Source organism: Gobius niger (assembly GCF_951799975.1).
Source record: "Gobius niger genome assembly, chromosome: 7".
Taxonomy (NCBI): Eukaryota; Metazoa; Chordata; class Actinopteri; order Gobiiformes; family Gobiidae; genus Gobius; species Gobius niger.
In genome coordinates, this window is record NC_136858.1 from 8,201,541 (window position 1) to 8,220,774 (window position 19,234).

Below are 19,234 nucleotides of genomic sequence, written 5' to 3' on the forward strand. Positions count from 1 at the left end.
AGAGTTAGACTTTAGGTCAGACACCATGAGTGACAGTAACATGAGGCTAAATACAGTGAGCTCTTTGTTTGCAGTAAAAAGGCTGAGGCCTCATTGCTCTTCAGTCACAGACTGAGAAGTGAAGAAGGAAGTCATGGAGCTTCTGCTTTAGACAGAAATTCATATTTCTGCTGCATGTAGCGGTCATATTACATCATATCAAATGTTGTAATCTGTAAAGCACTTTGTGATACCTTTTGATATGCAAAGGGATTTATAAATAAAGATTGATTGATCATATTCTGAAACTCAAATCTGTAGTAAAAACATAATATATGGAAATAATTATTACAATTACAAAAAGAAAAATATTTGAAAATCATGTATCTAATCAAAAAAATAATAATAATTTATTATATCAATAATAATCAAATAGTTTTATTTACTCTCATTCTAAAGAAAATAAAAACAAAAAAAACCCTAACCATTTGTATCTGCTGTAAAGTCATGTTTGTCCCAGTTCCTCTGAGTCATGGTGAGTCATGTTGGACCATGACAGATGTGGACAGGACTGTAATAGATCTACTTTTACTTTGGAGAAAACAATTACTATAGTAATTGTTGAAAAAATGAACCTCCTTCTGTAACATCTGTCCACATCAGTCCTGCTGCACCATGACTCAGAGGAACAGGGTCAAACATGACTCTACAGCAGAAACAAATGGTTAGGGTTTTTTTTGTTTTTATTTTCTTTAGAATGAGAGTAAATAAAAAAAAAAAAATGTATACAGAATTTTTGTAATTATTTTCCATATATTATGTTTTCACTACAGATTTGAGTTTCAGAATATAATCTATCAATCAACCTTTATTTATAAAGCACTTTGCATACCGAAAGGTATCACAAAGTGCTTTACAGATTACAACATTTGATATGATATAATATGACCCCAACATGCAGCAGAAGCCTGAATTTCTGTCTAAAGCAGAAGCTCCATGACTTCCTTCTTCACTTCTCAGTCTGTGACTGAAGAGCAACGAGGCCTCAGCCTTTTTACTGGAAACACAGAGCTCACTGTATTTAGCCTCATGTTACTGTCACTCATGTCTGACCTAAAGTCTAACTCTGAAGAAAGTCAACTCACATTTACACTGAGAAGGTTGGAAGGGCGCCCCCTTTTGTCACCTTGCATCCAAATGCCCGGAACATGACCCACGAAGGCCACACGAGGGTTAACTGGTAGAGGATATTTTAAATGTGGTTGAAAAAATCTCCCAGTGTTTTTCAAAAATAAATATAGTAAAAAAAAATCAAAATCGACTGTTCCAAATTATTATGCAACTCATCGTTTCAATACATTTTAAAGCTTGTAATTAACTGAAAATGGTCATTTGTTGAATTTGCAGCATTAGGAGGTCATATTTACTGAAATCAAATCCTGTTTCAATCAAAAACATCTCAATAGGTCAAGTTATATTTTACCATAGGAGCCCTTCTTTGAGCAGCTTCACAATTCTTAAATCCATTAAACGTGTGAGTTTTTGGACAGTTTCTGCTTGGATTTCTTTGCAGGATGTCAGAATAGCCCTTGTGTGGCTATCGCGGGTTATTTTGACCCGCTGTTACTTTCGGGGCATTTGGATGCAAGGTGGCCCTTCCAACCAGTGTTAATTTTGACAACATATTTTAATTTAGTTTTAGTCTTAGTCTTTTGACGAAAATGTAATTCGATTTTAGTCTAGTTTTAATCAAAAAAATATCTTCAATTTTAGTCTAGTTTAAGTCGACTAAAATTGCAAGTAAATTTAGTCGACTAAATTTAAGACGAATTTAGTGGACTTTGCATTGATAATATTCATTATAATCATATTTAATCTTGTTCCTCTGCTTCATGGAGCTGCTCCACATGAACAAAGCTCAGAGCTCATCCTTTGGCAGTGAATTTACATGATATGAGGCTCTTTCAGACAGTCAATAGAAGTTTGGATGATTTTAGTCGACTAAAATATCAGGACATTTTAGTCATAGTTTTAGTCTCATGAAAAACTTTTAATTTAGTTTTAGTCCAATTTTAGTCGTCAAAAATAACACTTTGACTGAAATTAAGACTAAATATTTTAGGCGACGACATTAACACTGCTTCCAACCTTCTCAGTGTAAATGTGAGTTGACTTTCTTCAGAGTTAGACTTTAGGTCAGACACCATGAGTGACAGTGACATGACGCTAAATACAGTCAGCTCTTTGTTTTCCAGTAAAAAGGCTGAGGCCTCATTGCTCTTCAGTCACAGACTGAGAAGTGAAGAAGGAAGTCATGGAGCTTCTGCTTTAGACAGAACTTCAGACTTCTGCTGCATGTAAGAGTCATATCATACTCTGAAACTCAGTCAGTGATTCAAAGAGCCCGAGACATGATACCATCCATGAGTTTCATTGAACCTTTTTTTTTAACCTTTTTGATACTGAAATACAATTTGCATAACAATTTGGAGCGTGGTGTATGAATTTGTATCACACTATATCTGCAAACTGAAGCATATTTTAACATTTTACTTAGGGTTGAAAATACTTAGTTTATCCAAGAACTTTGGATAACTTTTGGTTCCTCACTTCTCTACATGCCCGTCGCTATGGGCGGGTCATAGGGGGCCGTGCCCGTCCCCCAAGATGCTTGTGCCCCCCCAGACACAGATGTGGTGTAGTCTACGTGATACGCAGGTATACGGCGTATAACCACGAGAAGCCACTACAAACTGGGCAAAGATAGGCTACGTATCACTCATTTGCGCAGTGTTACTTTTGCGCTTTCCGCCCGATTAGAGACCAGCCCAAACTCCACAACAAGTAACTATTTCCTCCCCTGACACCGAGAGAGGGGACCGGCGGCATTCCATCCCTCTCTCTCTTTCTCTGGCACGGTTCCCTCTAAGCTGCGCTCGTGCGCAATTGCGCACGGCTCCCGTGTTGTCTGGGCACAAAATAAAATATAGCTGATATGATAGAGGAGTATTAACGATCATCCTCCGCTCTGAGAGTTCACGATGTCGGCCTCTTTATGCTCATTTCCCCGTCCCGGCTCATGAGAGGCTTTTGGCAAAGGCAATGACAGGTGCTTGTGTGTATTTTACTACAAAGCGCTGAAGTCCACCGAAAAGACCCCGCGTTCGAAGTGTGCGTTTTACACTCAGACACTGGAGCTTTCAGTGAAGGCTGAGAGAGACTGAAAAGTGGACGCGGCCAAAAATGGTCCAAAAACGGTGGCGCGAGTGTGTGTGTGTCGTTTTCCACGCTCAGAAACGTGTTTTCGTTGCATCGGCGCAGTACTCTGCATAGACACAAGGCCCAGCTACTTCAGCTGCTTTTGAAAAGGACCTCACTCTCATAAATTCAAGTTTGAGTAGAAGGATGTGTTGATGAGGAGGTTCAACATACTGACGTTTCCACCACGAGGACTCATGTTGCAGGCTGTAGTTGGTCTGATCATATTTGCTGTTGATTATGTTTAATGTAATGATCAGTGTGCACCAGGGTGTGATTGACTTGTCTGATTGGAGCAACCAAATAGAATTTTGTGCCATATTATTTTAATTTTCATAAAACTAAAATTTATACTCACCATATAATTCCAATAGGGGGCGCTATCGTGCCAAATTTGAATTTTGCCTAATGAGAGTGTTTAGGAGGAGATAGATTCCATCCAAAATGGCCGACATCCAATATGGCGGACAGCGTTGCCGTAATAATATTTTGTCATGATGCACGTCTGTACCGATTTTTAGGATTCTACGACAAACTTCATTTTTGCTCGCGTCCTATCTCGCAATGTTAAAAAGAAACTGAGGTGGCGCCGACGCGCCATTATTTTGAAATTAAAAAAATTGGAAATAGTCAAAAGTTTCGTCGGATCGGGTTTGAATTTTGGGCCAAAATTTTGGACTTTTCGTCAATGTTCACTGGTTGAAAATTGCGACGAAAGAAAGAAAGAAAGAAAGAAAGAAAGAAAGAAAGAAAGAAAGAAAGAAAGAAAGAAAGAAAGAAAGAAAGAAAGAAAGAAAGAAAGAAAGAAAGAAAGAAAGAAAGAAAGAAAGAAAGAAAGAAAGAAAGAAAGAGAAAGAAAGAAAGATTTTCCCACACGAAAACAGTGTTTCCGCTTACACGGGTAGCCTACCATAAACTATATATTTTTGGAAAGTGCTAGCGCATTCCTACCTCATGGTAGAGGTCCTGGGTCACTGACCTTTACCATGGTCAGTGAGGCTGTACAATTACAATGTTGATTTTTGCATTATATATGTATGTACAAGAAGAGTGCATTAGTGAGTGTTTGAGAGGAGGGGAGCGCTTCGCGCTCGTTTTTCTGTCCGCTCTGCGCACTTTGGGGGCACTATACGATTACAAGAGGCCCTTCGCCAGCCCTGATGGCGCTCGGGCCTAAATATGTTGTCAAAATCAACACTGCTCAGTTGCTGATAAGCACTGAGATATGAATGAAAACGGTTTTCTGATTCTTTGTGCTTTAGAGACAGTGGAATAGTTTAACCAGCCTACATTTCTCTGACACTTTCCTCTCTCAGATATTATTTAAATACGTGTGAGTTTGAGTGTGTAGTCTGTCCAGCGATCATGTCACAACAAAAACCCAAGTTTATTGAAGTGTCTGATCCGAATGCCTGGGCTCAGGAAAGGCATTTCAAACCACAGCTGCTGTGGCCTTTTCTCCTCTTTCAGACACGTTTTCGTTTCACTGGTGTTTTTGTGATGTGGAAGACGTTGCTTCATATTAAGATGCTAAAAAAATAATTCCTGAGTGTGTGTTTTTAGTCCTCCTGCCTCCTCACGCACGTTCACGCCGCTCTAAACAGCTGGCGCGCGTTGCCGCTGATCAACACCGCTCCAATGCACCTGCCGCCACACACGCTCATCACCCGCGCATGTGCGCGCACTTCCCACTGACAACACACAGGAATCAACCACACCTTCATTCATACACCAATGTACGCAGACACTGGAGGCAAGTAAGGTGAAGTGTCTTGCCCAAGGACACAGCGACAGTGTGCATTTGCGGGAGCTGGCTTGGCCTTAGAAATGTGTGAACTATTATAAATTGAATGGCGAGTACAGAGAGAAGAACAGTGGACAGCCCAAACCTCTTCTTTTATAGTGACCCAGATCCTCCTCATGAGCTTTAAATGTGTCCATTTTCAGTTCTAACATAATATCATCATCAGAGGGTCGTCTCGTGATCGGAAGGTCGGGGGTTCGAATCCCACCTCCTGAAAGTGCACATTGTCGTTGTGTCCTTGGGCAAGACACTTCACCCACATTGCCCCCAGTGTCTGCGTACATTGGTCTATGAATGAGAGTATGAATGGGTGAGTGGATCCTTGCTGTAAAGCGCTTTGAGTGCCTAATGTAGGTGGAAAAGCGCTATATAAGTTGAGACCATTTACCATTTACCATCATGCAGCTTAGAAACCAGGCCTAAAACTGCACTTTTTACCAGAGACCCCGGCTCCACACACAAGTGGTGGCATTTCCAAAGCAGCTGTGTTTTCCCAAAGGAACCACACTGAGTGACTGCACTGCTTCAAAAGACCACCTACTATCTTCAAACCACTGTGCGATGGTTCAAAGAGACTATCGTAGCCATGACCAAAGTTCTGTCCTTGCACTGTCAGGCATCATGTGTGCTTATCACATGCTTGCAGAAAAGTGCAGAGAAAGTCCTGTAACCTGCGGAGTCTGACTGGCTCATGCCTGGCCTTTGTTGCTTATGACTCTGGCGGCGTGCTGTGTCGACAAGACACTGAATGATGATCCTGGTCTGCCACATCTGTGACTGTCACAGATTCACCAACAGACAGATTCTGAATATTTGAGAGAAATGGATCCCCAGCCAGCACAACAGTGTGGGCTCTGCATGGGTTTGCCCACCTGGGTTATAAGTGGGTTTGTCCGCAGTTTGTCCACATAGTTTTGATGGCTGGGTCTGTGGTGTTCATAGAAAAAGCCCCATACCAACTTCTCCATCCCTACTACTACTTAATGACACACATTTATTCAGATTTAGTGTGAATAAAAAACGTGCCTTGCTTGCAGGCTTAACAGCCGCACAACACATGAGTTTTCTGTTGAGAACACAAAGAGATCATACAGAAGCTACAATCCTTGGATACCTAATCTCAATCTGATGTTATTACAGTGTTTGAAAATTATGTTGATTATTATTTTTATTATTATTATTATTACTATTGTATTATGATAAGAGTATTGTTGCTGCTATGCTATGTTATCAATATTATTGTACTGTACAATAAGACTGTAAAGTAACATGTGCAATAATCTCTGTATCAGCGGCACTTTATTAACTCTTCTTCTTGAACGCCGACTGTAACAAGTGAATTTCTCCTTTGTGACATCAATAATGGTTTATCTTATCTAATCTTATCTTATTGTTGTTGATATCATGGTTGCTATTGTTTATTTATTTGTATTTATTTATTCATTATTATTATTATTCATTCATTTTTCTCTGGATTCATTGTTTTGTTTCGTAAACATTTACTGTCTGTTCTGTCCCCTTTTAATGTTTCTTTGTCTTTTTTTTCTCTTCCTTTACTTTTTCTTTCCTCTCCTCCCATTCTCCCCTTTCTGTCTCTCTCCTGATCACTGGGTAGGGTGGTGGGGAAAAAACAGAAAAACCCAAAGCACTGTAAATGAAAATGTACACATTTACAAATAGCCTAATAAAGAAATTATCCTGCCTTTGACTTCACCCCATGAGAAATGAGAGCAAAAGCAAAAGTTTTGTTTTTACATGTATGTGGATCGATCTATCTAGGTCTGGTCTAGACTGAAGCTCACAGTCTGTAACTGAGACTAACTCCACATGAAAACGTGTTGTCTCACCTGCACTTGGAGCTCCTGTCGTCCACGGATCCGGCTGCTGTGCCTTTGGTGAAGTTGAAATGGTTTTGTACAAGTGCACGGGTCCCTGAGTCCCTGCTGCTCTCTGCACCTCAGGGGGAGGGGGGGGGGGGGGGGGACTGCACTCGTCATAATGGGGGAGGAAAACCAGCTCATAAAAACTCCCACCAATGTAACTAATTACTCTCATCCTTCCAGGATGTAACTGTTTAGTTGTAGTCTGAGTTATCCTTTCTTTACTGATGTTTGTTCAGTTTACAAACCAAAACAATAACTACCAATAACACATACATTTAGTATTAGTGCATTTGTCTGAAGTTACACTGAAGATACAACACAAATATATGTTATACTTAATGAATGAAATGTTCGAAAAAGATTGAATAGAATGCTGCATACATGAAGTTTGGTTACACTGGTTTACAACAAACCTGGTGTTGAAGTTTTGTGAGCTGATGTAGGACCATGTTGATCTGCGGAATCCAAACATCCCGTTGATGCTGCCATGACGGGTGGTTCCTGCTGGACTCTGAGAGTTGTCCCGTTGATCATTCTAGAAGCTCCAAGAAGCAAAAATGCAAGTGTCATGTACCTGAATTTGCCCTTTTGGAACATTTATTCTATTAAATGTTTAGTAGAAAATTCAATTGCATGTTAAAATCTTATTTGAAATTTAAAAAAAACTACTAAATAAATCAGCCCCCAATCAATGTATTTGATTTAGTGTCAAACCTGACCTGATACAGAACAATGGATGTTGTTTTAAATCAGTAAAGGCAGTGTCTATAGTCTTTGCCATTCTGCCGTCTTTTATGATAGTGCTTAAAAAGGCGTCCAGTGACCAAGGGTTCATGCCACCTTTTCTTTTTGTCTTGAACAGCTCAACATGTTGTTCTTTGTTCATTTTATGTACTTAGTATTGGTTTGAGAGAAAACATAAATGATTACTTATCAGACAAACTTGATTTAACATTGTCACGTCATTAAACATTGCTAAATAAATCTAACCCTAACCTTCTCCAAACCCAATCAGACCATGTCCCGAACCTTCACGGTCATTCTTTTCCTGTTTCTAAACTTAAGCGTTTTCCAGTTCCTAGCCCGAACCTTAACCAGTTCGACATTTGCCATACTATGGACCATAAACATAAATATAAATATATTTAATTGAAATTTTATGTGAAAGACACACTAAGTGACACACAATCATGAAGTGAAATGAAATGTATACATGATATAGATTATGTTATAAATAAAAAACTGAAAAGTGTGATGTGCAAAAGTATAGGCCCCCCCTTTCCTTTTAGTGAAACCAACTGCCTTCAGAAGTTTCCTGATGATTTGTGAATGATCACATGACTAAATCGAGTCTACCTGTGTGTAATCTAAAGTCAGTTCAAATACAGCTGCTCTGTGTCTCAGATGTCTGTTAGAGACTATTGTGGAGCAGAAGCATCATGAAGTCCAAGAACACACCAGACAGACCCGGGATCAAGTTATTGAGAAGTATAAAGCTGGGTTAGGTTAGAAAAAGATTTCCAAAGCTTTGAACATTTCTCAAAGTACAGTTAAATACACCATCCAGGAATGGAAAGAGTATGACATCACTGCAAACCTACCAAGAAGAACTATTAGTCATACACGGCACAAATCTGGCCTCATGGCAGAGTGGCTAGAACAAGAAAAATATAACAAGTCCCGTTTGCTGTTTGCCAGAAGCCACATGGTGTCTTCTGCAGTGAGCGGACTTGACGACAGCGGAGAACGCGGAGGCAAAATCCTCCACTACTTCATCCATGATTAGTTTTGGCTAACGCTAATGTTAATTGATCTAACAACATAGTGGAGCAGAGAGTGACGTAAACCTTGTCATTTCTCTGTGACGGTCGTGATTAGTTCGGCCTCAGCCACCAATCAGCAACTTGTTTACCGTGTGTGGCCACGGGGGGCCAACACACATGGGGCCCACATGGAAACTGCGGACAAACCCACTTATAACCTAGGTGGGCAAACCCATGCAGAGCCCACATTGTTTCGCTGGCTGGGCAATTACTTGATGTCCAATTACTTTAGTAGTTATGACATGCTGCACTTCCTGCTGTTATCTGTCACACTTCAAAACAGCAGCATAGGAGTGACTCTGACATGCTCCACTTTCAATGTTACAACCTCTGTCACACAGTTATGAACAATCATTTGAATGAATGAACGAGAAAACAGCTGTAGAAATAAAGAATGTTACGTTTCTGTTTCCTATTATGAAGAGTCTGAGACGAAGCTTCCAACCTACAATGTCTCTGAGCTGAGTCATGTGCGTGTAGAGGGAAGTCTGGTAATTGAGACTTCTGTTTCCGTGACACAGCCCTGGATAAAGCCGAAGATAATGGATGGATGGATGCTACAGTGGGCCAGTTACCCAGAGGAAACCTACACAGACACAGGGAGAATATGCAAACTCCACACAGAATGGCCCCGTCCAGGTCAGAACCTCACTAACCGTAGCACTACCGTGCCATGTAGCTTCAGTTTCCCCTGGGGGAGATGAACAGAAGCGTGACTGACCACATCTGACCACAACCATTCACACACACCTCAATCAGGAGGAGTCGATGTGATTACCAGGGGTCAGAGTTGACCTGATATCATTTATCAGAAGATGTCGTTTTCAGCCACTACAGCCTTTATCTGAAATCTACACAAATGAAATCACAATGTTGGTGTTGATGTAAACATAGCTAATTCTGCACTCTGATCTGGCTTTGAGAACCAAAACACAGAATGTAAACTAAACTTTGACACTATATGAAATGTTGTAATTGTGAAAAAATTATAACGTGTTTTCGTCATATTAAGTATTAAAATACATGTTTGAAATAAAAAGACAGATGAGTCGTCTGAGAGTAAAATCAATATGCTTTAATAAGATATCAGTGCAGAAACAGCATAGTCATAACAATGATACCTATTCATACAAATAATATGGCCATTACAGTTATAGCATATAGCTAAGGCAGAATCAGCAAATGTAACTACAGACATCAGAGAACACCAGCAGAGAACAATACAAAAAAAATAATAATAATAATGTTGAAGTGTTGTGAATGAAACATAGGAGAGGAGGGGCAGCCTTCAAGCACTTTGTTCAGCTAGCTATTAGGTCAAGTCAGCAGCTAGCCAAAACAGGCAAGGATTGATCTGTTTTGACGTCACCTGCACATGCGTTACACCACTAGTTATCAAACATTGTCTTACAGTTCCCTCTGAGGACGTCGTACATTCAATTTAAAGGTGCTTTTAAAAGGTGCTTGGAAAAACGCTCCCGTGTTCCTTTAAAGTGCAAGATGTCTTTTGATTCATATCTTAACTGTGAGTGTTGTGCAGCATTCGTGCATAAATAAATACAGTAAATAAGGTATATTTTGGTTAAAACAAATTGTGCTTTAGACATTATTTCAAAATCATTTTATACGCTAATTTGATGGGACGTCTGTGGTAAGTATTATTGTAGTTTTACAATTTTATGAAAAGTTTTACATTTTAGAAAGTCAAAAAAAAAAATGAACAAAATGATGAATATACTTGTGAAAACGCGTATCTAAAGTTTTTATTGCATATTTCTTCTTGTCCATTGAGTTGATTTCTGACAAATCAAAAGACGTTTAGCCGACGACATGCTCACTCTTAACACGCCAACTTTTTCAAACTATGCCCCGCTGCAAAAACACACAAAGTCTTCATCTATCATCGAGTCTAGCCAAAACCTGTCCATGTAGTTTCTCATCACCAGGGGGCGCTGCTCTGTGATCTGCCATCGTTCAGGTGCAGTCCTGCCCGGCTCCAACTACTGTGAGACAAAACTGTGCTTGAAGGCTGCTCCGACCGCCGTGAGAAGGCACGAGAGAGACTGTCCCGCCAGGCGGCGCCACACCGGGGGAGGGGGGTAAGGACAACCTCTATGAAAGGATTGTTTACTCCTCAAAGTCACATGTTTTATGTATGTAGGTTGTAATTTATTTACTTTTTTATTGAAGGGGAGACACTGCCGGCAAATGCATATTTTTCTCAGTGATCTTCAGCAAAAGTTTCAAATTGATATCTCTAAATGTATTTTTCCCCCTATTGACCTGCAGTGCCTCATGGACATTTCGATTATAAATCTTTAAAGAAAGCACAGTGGGGGAAAGGCCGGAGTACCAGGACTCTTACACACTAAACAGAGGGATGAAACATCAAAAAATGTCTATGTTCCCAGAAATAAGATTGAACCACCTGTTTTACCAGAGCTAGGAAGTAAAATAAAGATGGTGTGAACATAGGTGCAGTGGGTTTAAAAATGTTTAAAGCCCACACTACAGCTCAGAGGTTGTAAGCTGTCTGTATCACAGGCAAAGAATCGTTTTCTGACGAGTCACGGAACAATTGTATTGTCGTATTGGAGAATATCGTAAATGTCATGTCAAACTGAACCTGGACTGAACTCACAAAGCTAACATGCCATGATCCTTTCAAGCAATTTTACTGATTAGCAACTGTGATTAGCTTACTGCTCCTACACAATGCAATCTTCTACACAATCTGAAAAAACGTTTGTAAATGTTTGAACCTCCCGTGTGTGTGGATGTGGCACTAGCTGAAAGGCATTTGATTTAACTATGTCATTTTAAACTCTCTTATCCCTCTCTCTTATCGCAGAAAGGGATTGAGGAGATTTTTATTTACAAGCAACAACTGGCATCCTTTATTTAGAAAACAACTCTATCAAAATTCGGGGGCAGTTTTTTCCACCCTGGAATATGCTCCAAAAGTCACCCAGTTTTAATAGCTAAAGGCTTACGTTAATATAGCAGTCGGCTTTTGTCCGTTTCTTAAACGTTATTGATTTTTTCAATCTACGTTTAAATGTGGCCAGGATGTAGTCGTTACCCTACAACGGCAAATTTGTTTATTGTGTATATTCTGGTTGGGTAATCCATGTAGAATTAAGGCCTATTCGCACAAGATTAGAATAACCCAGAAACTCCCAGTGAAAAGTCACAATCACTAATGTCCTCTGAGTTTCTATTCCTGTGTGAATCTGCCACGGTGGTTATTTGGAAGGCAAAAATTCCTATTTTTTTCCCTTTAGGCTAACTCAACAAACTCCGATGTCCTCAGGTAATTGTAATTCAATGTGAAATGTTACACTTTGGAAAGTTTGAACCTGTTTTACCGACGTCCCCAGGTCAGGCGATCTCTCTCTGACCCACTGTACGTGTCTGTAATGGGCAGCCGACTGCATGTGAGCGCGTGGTCCTGATGGAGGGCCTGTGGGGCCTCTCTGAGCGGAGCCGTGGTGTGCACAGGACCATTTCAAATCCATTTTACATGACATGGTTCAAAGCACATTCATTTTCCTTCCGTTATATCTGTTACGTTTACGGAATAGTGATGTCTGTGGAGTTTCTAGATGAATGAGATATATATCATTGCTATGGCTCGCTGCTAGCGATTCTAAAAAGGTGACATTTTCTTTTCAGAACGTACCCTTTTTTAGAAACGTGTTCTAAAAAAAAACAAGGCAAATGATGCTAGGAATGTTATTGATGAAAGCTGAGCTGCAATAATGGATAATGAATAAGTTATATGATTTTGCCCCATTTGTCTTATCAGCCGACATTTGCTCTAAGAAGTAAAGATCTGAAGAATGTGCGGTGGACAATAAGCAGGTATGGCATACTGTAGCTAGTAACTGACATGTGAAAATCATTATGTAGGATATAAATACTTCACGAGAGGTCACTTTGGTATTGAGAAATAGAAATGAGGTGAGATGTAATGTTGGAGAAATGAAAAAGCCTATTTTGAACTGATATTTTGATTTAAAAAAAAAGATCATCTTGGTCCAGAGGTCAGAGGTTGCTTGTAATTAGGATATTGAAAATAAAATACTTTTCTTCATGTCCTTTCAATCATGAGCTTATTCTGTAAACTGTACATGTATTTGAATAGTCAGATAAGGACAGGGGCTTCGACGTAACAGGACACTCTTTGTTTGATGTCTTTGGATGTATTTTTATGTCTTACAAACCACGTTGACATCTTTAATGGTGACAACGAATGAGAAAATAAACTACTTGTACAATGTAATGCTTTTTATGAATGCTATTCAATATATTTAATGTCACAAATCCAAATCAGTGCATTTATCTTTTTGTAAATATCTGTATCCAGAACACAGAGGAATTATGAAAAATGCAACAAATAATAATATATGAAGTACTTATTGATTCAAACTGAATGCTTTATAATGACATTTAAGGCCCTCATGTTAGCACAATTCATCCGATTGCTTTTAATACCTGACAGAAACGCAGTCTTTATTATGATTGATGAAGTATTTACGTCCTACTGTTTTAACACATCAGTGAGTATCCACAAGTCGCTCGCTCTCTGAGGAGGAATCTCGGGATGAATAATCATTCATCTGAGCAGGACTATGCTCATCTTCCAGAGAATGAATACACACAGAACGACACAGAAAAGCAGGTACAGCCCTTTAGCAGGCTAGTTCCGGTAAAAGACATTTAAATTTCAATCACAAGCAAACGATTGAACGCACCTTTGTCAAAGTAAAGATTATCTGGGCAGTTCTTTAAAGATGTTTGTAGAATGGAGCGGTTGAGCGTCATCTGTGCACACCACTACACACTCCTATCAACTATGGATAGCTTCTCTATGTAGTGAATGTAAGACTGTAACGTAGTAGGAGCTGATATAAATAGAGGAAAACAGAAATACATTGCACATCAAGAAAGAACCCTGTATTCACGAGCGCCACTAAACAAGGGCCGACTTTAGAAGGCCGAGACAGGACACTATCATCAACACAACAACAGTTACAGTAGATACGAGTCATATACACTGCTCAAAAAAATAAAGGGAACACAAGAACAACACAATGTAACTCCAAGTGTTCCCTTTATTTATATATAAAATAAAGGGAACACTTGGAGTTACATTGTGTTGTTCAAGTATTCCCTTTATTTTTTTGAGTATATATATAAACAATAGTAATCATGGATACATAAAGTGTCACACCAAGAACCAGACAATTAAGGCTACAGCATCTCATTCTGACAAGAGAATCAAACATGAGCGAGTATACATGACCCAGATTGAGCCTCTGCGATGATAATAATAATAAACTACACTTTTAGTTTCTAACGTTGTGGCAGTATATTTAAAGTATATGACGTCAGTAGACACACTTTCCAAATCAAAGATCAAAGTGATCTGAACCATTTAGCATTTGTTATCAATTTGATTTCTTCTTCTTTAAATACCAAACACTTTGGAGACAAACTATGGGCTGGGTCATACTGGCACAGTTCATTGATATAGGTAGTATGTGATGCACAACACAGGGTATATGGGCCCATGGATCCACAGCGTGATCAATGCAGGGTCTGTGCTGTTGTGCATCGATCATGCTGTGGAGGGATTGGCTTCTCTGCAGAGGGAAGCTGACCAGTGTGTGTGTGTGTGTGTGTGTGTGTGTGTGTGTGTGTGTGTGTGTGTGTGTGTGTGTTTTTTGAGGTGAGTATGGCTACATTAAGGCAACTGGTTTAGACATGTCAGAGAAGTGATATGAACTGTGTAAACTTACTTCATTTGAGATATCGACTTAGTTTGTTTGAGTCTCCCCACAGTGAGACATCTAGGAATAAGCAGACCGGGAGTTTTTAAGGAATTAAAATGACTTTCTGTCTTTTTGGAGAGTACAGAAGTGATATTTCTCAAAATCATCCCAAGGCCAGGATATATGATCAAAACGGATTGTGCCACCCCTAAGCCTGGAAGATTGTTTCAAGGTATTTCAAGAAATCAAAAGTCCTTGTTATTTATTTGTTGTTCGCTCGTGTAAAATTGAGCTGTAAAACATTAAAAATGATCTGGAATAGAGTGGATTGGAGCCCTGACTGGAAATGGCTGATTAAAGGCAAAAATATCGGCCAAAGGAGCAAACCAGTAATTCCCAACCTTAGTGACCCAAATTAGGGTGTGCCCAAATCTTTAGAGGTGTCCCTAGAGATTTTCAAAATTAGGATGATACAACAAATAAAGAGATTTGTACGATTGTAGTTAATAACAACTTAAATTATTTTGCTGCTGTGTCCACCAGTAAAAACGGGGTCACTAAGAGACAACAGTTGAGAACTATCAGTGTAAACCAATCAGTTAGGAATTTGAAAACCGTCTTGCTGATAATTTTCTTTTTAGTAAACAAGCCGCAGAGAGTCCCATAATAACGCAAACCCAATGATGAAGTGAGTTCACACCAGTACATATCTCTTTCTGACGTGAGCATATGACTGTAGGGTTGACCCTCCTGCATGTACATCTCTGAGCTCCTCTGTTACTTCTAAGGCGGGGCTGGTGTTATTGAGGGTCTTAGGGGCCTCTAGGTGGTGGCCTAGCCCCGGGCTGGGCAGGTGAAGGTTTTCCTGGGGTCGGAGGGGTTCTGTAACCGTCCCGTGTGCGTATACTGTAGTAGCGCGTGTTGTGGTGTTGTTAACCGTCATGTGTACATATACTGTGGTAGTGGGTGACGGGGCAGGTAGAGGGGTGCCTCTAGGTGGTGGCCTGGTCCAGGGCTCTCAGCAGATCACAACCCTGCAGCAGGTGAAGGGTTCCCTGCAGGGGCACGTTGACCTCGCAGTCGTAGCGGGTCAGCTCAGGCAGGTATGTGGTCTCAAAGGAGGGGCCCAGCAGACGACTGGCTATACCTGCACACAAGCAGACCACAGACTTTAATACCTTTTCCCACTTTGTCCAGGAGTCACTCCCTGAGTGACTCCCTAAGTGGCTCCCTGAGTGAATCCCTGCGTGACTCCCTGAGTGAATCCCTGCGTGACTCCCTGAGTGGCTCCCTGAGTGACCCCCTGAGTGACTCCCTGAGTTGCTCCCTGAGTGGCTCCCTGAGTGACTCCCTGAGTGACTCTCTGAGTGACTCCCTTAGTGAATCCCTGAGTGACTCCCTGAGTGACTCCCTGAGTGACCCCCTGAGTGACCCCCTGAGTGACCCCCTGAGTGACTCCCTGAGTGACTCCCTGAGTGACCCCCTGAGTGACCCCCTGAGTGACTCCCTGAGTGACTCCCTGAGTGACTCCCTGAGTGACCCCCTGAGTGACCCCCTGAGTGACTCCCTGAGTGACTCCCTGAGTGCGTGTGTGCAGTCTCACCCTCAGACATGTTGGTCGGGGGCATGCAGTGGTAGTGGCGGCTCTTGTGGGCAGTGGTTGTATTCCCGGGGTACAGGGACTTCCGGTGCTGTTGTATGGAGGCTCCGCTGTGAGGCATGCTGTCTGGAGCTCTGCTGCCCAGGCTGGAGTCTGACACACAGGCAGATCACACAGACTTACACACTATTCTGTCCAGTGCAGATGGCACAATACATTTTTTCTTTGATGTCAATGCCCAAAACCACTCATTTTTCTGGAGGACTTATGCTGGGTTCAGACCAAACGCGCCCAATGCCTCTAAAGCATCAGGTTTACATCTAAAATACATGGGGGACGCGCCTCGGGGACGCGCCTCGGGGAGCGTCAAGAGGTCCTGCAGTGCGTCCTGCGCCTTCTGTGCAGCGTGTTTTGAAGCTTTTTGTGCGTGGCAAGCTTTTGACACACGTCCAGAGACTCCAAAGCAGCTGACGCTAGAGTTGGAGTTGTTGAACTTTTTGGAGAAATTGCGAGCGTAGACCATTCAGGAGCTTTCCCCAACAGTAACGTGTGTTGGAGCTGATCCACTGGGGCAGATGCTATGCCGGCCCTCAGATGTAAACAGTCAGAGTCACAGAGGTTTAGCTTCACAGTGTTGTGAACCGGAGCTACAGCAGCTCCTGGACTTTTACACACATCAGTGTTTCTTTTGCCAAAACTCCCAGGAGTAAAAATTAAGAAAAAAAGACTATATTATTCGACTTGTTTTCATTCATGGTTTTGGATATAGAGAGTAACTCTACTTTGTCTGTTTTTCTCAAGTAAGCAAGACTATTAGTCTTTACAGTGTAATATAGTTTTACACAGAGAGGGTGATCTAAAATCCCATTTGTTACTAAATGTGGCAGCGGGCCGCGCTCTCGTCTCTGTTCGCGGACTTTTAAACATCTCACATGTAGCGGTGTAATAGCGATAAAAACAGCTGTTTGCTACTTCTTACCGCTCTCTCCCCACCCTGTCTTCCCGTCCGTTCTCACTCCTCTCTCCTCACTTAGCCTACAGTAAACTCTGCACGGGTTATCAGAGATGTTGTTATTGTTCTCCTGCGATGTCACTTGTGTGGATTTGGGGATTTCTCAGACGAAGGGGGGACACGGACTGTGCGATGGTGCGAGTGGTTTGACGCAGGTGGAGTGAGTGACAGCGGCGCTGGGCCAGGGGGAGAGGACAGAAAGTGGTTCGCGGTAGCTCTAAATCTGATCAAAAGTAACGAGAATGGACACGCATAAATATCCAAGTCCTGATCGGGAGGTATTGTCCGATTCCGATCGAGTCTGTAGCCACGTGATCGGGCCCGATTTCCGATCACGTGATCGGATCGGGACATCCCTAGCTACAATAGTAGCTTACCACCACCGAGTATGGAGTGAATGAATAATGCGATGTAAAGCGTCTTTGAGTGTCCAGAAAAGCGCTATATAAAACCAATGCATTATTATTACTATGCCCTAACCGGGCTAACCTAGCCTATAGCCACTTGCCACCAATGTCCCTTCAAGCATATAGGCTTAAATACTGGGGAGATCCTGCGTAGACCATGGGGGTATAGTTTAAGACCCATAGGACATGTCAGGAGCAAAGAGGGAGAGTAGTTAGCCTCCAAACAACTGTAGTTTTGAGGCAAGAGCTGCTTCTAAGATGGCTACGAACACACTCTGAGGCGTCTTGACGCTCGGTGGCATTGTGACAAGCATCTAACTTCAATGGTATGTAAATAATGTAAACAATGTAAATATAATAACTCAAATCAATCAAATCAATCAATCAATGAGCACAAGCGTCCAACTAGGGGCTTTGTGCACGATTTGTGGTTAAGAGGGAGCTGAGTTAGTGGGCAAAGCTTGTGATTTAATGATCCCACACTCACCTATGGTCATGAGATCTGGGTAATGACCGAAAGGAAAAAAATATTTTTTCTTCACAGGGTGGCTCCTCACCCTTCAAGATCAGGTGAGGAGCTCAGTAACTCGGGAGAAGCTCGGAGTAGAATGGCTGCTCCTCCAGGAGCAGCTGAGGTGGTTAGGGCATCTGTTTTGGATGCCTCTAAGTCGCCTCCCTTGGGAGGTGTTCCATGCATGTCCTATTGGGAGTAGGCCTCGTGGAAGGCCCAGCATCGGGAAATCTGAGCATCTCTGCTGAGACTGCTGCCTTCGCGACCCGGCCCCGCATAAAGAGGAAGAAAATGGATGGATGGATGGATGGATGTGTTTAGCAGTTTATTTTTCAGTTTTCTTTCGAACATGGGTGCTCCTGGCTGTGTTACAGACATGCAAGTACACTCGGACAGATATGAGAGCAGAGTTAAGCCGCGCTGTTCAGACTCCTACCTGTCAAAGAGCTGGCACTCAAAGAACGATCCTCTCTCATCTTCTTCCACATGACCAAATCTGATGCTGGACACTCACCCTGTCACAACCAGCAGACACTTGTCAACAAACAGTCCAATGTTGAAGTATAAAGCAGTGGGATAACAGCACTGACCACGTCCATCTGAGTGAAGGAGCGCTTGGGCAGCCGGACGGGACTCATGTCTCTGTAGAGTCGCGCAAAAGTGTCTTTGGGCCTGCAACACACACACAAAGGGTCAGGGTCACAGAGTAAAGCCAGGGCTGTGGACTCCTTATCTCAAACAGTTGCTGTCATTTAATGTTGGCTATTTTCTATTTTGTGGTTTTATGGAAAGCACTTTGGTCTGCCAAGCTGTATTGAAAAGAACATTGTTTGCTTGATTGAAGTTTGATTTAAGTAAGGTAAAATAAGGTAAAATGAGCAACTTCAGGGCGAAACAAGACCCCTCCGCTTCGCGTCGGGGTCCGGTTCGCCCTGTCGGTGCTTATTTTCCCGATAATGACCAGCGTTCTATACATTATCCCGCTTATTATACGGCCATTTGCCAACTGAACACACAACATAAACTTTGTACACTTTTATGAAGGTCGAAAGGTTTATTTAATGACTTCCGCGACAAATAGTTCCCAAAAGTTTGCGCGTTGCTCGGCAACGTTTTGCTAGGCTAGAAGCAGCAAGGCTAGTAGCTAGCCTAGCTACTTAGTTGAAGGCGCAGTTGAAGA

General features: G+C 41.7%; 2 protein-coding genes across 3 annotated transcripts in view; both read right to left on the reverse strand.

The window, feature by feature from the left end:
- Positions 1-6,901, reverse strand: part of LOC306965482 (solute carrier family 22 member 7-like) — a gene marked incomplete at its 3' end in the record, with an annotated part of 33,738 nt that extends 26,837 nt beyond the window's left edge. Inside the window, exon 1 of the mRNA XM_079559949.1 lies at positions 6,889-6,901. The remainder of the gene's footprint in view (positions 1-6,888) is intronic.
- An 8,400-nt stretch (positions 6,902-15,301) lies between these two features.
- epas1b (endothelial PAS domain protein 1b) overlaps positions 15,302-19,234 on the reverse strand; it is a 127,845-nt gene continuing 123,912 nt past the window's right edge. For both annotated transcript variants that reach the window (XM_079559899.1, XM_079559900.1), the window contains exons 13-16: positions 18,645-18,726; positions 18,491-18,569; positions 16,128-16,277; positions 15,302-15,671 (exon numbers count right to left, since the gene is read on the reverse strand). In XM_079559899.1, coding sequence (XP_079416025.1) covers positions 15,517-15,671; positions 16,128-16,277; positions 18,491-18,569; positions 18,645-18,726 — 466 coding nt within the window. In that variant the 3' untranslated portion in view covers positions 15,302-15,516. The remainder of the gene's footprint in view (positions 15,672-16,127; positions 16,278-18,490; positions 18,570-18,644; positions 18,727-19,234) is intronic.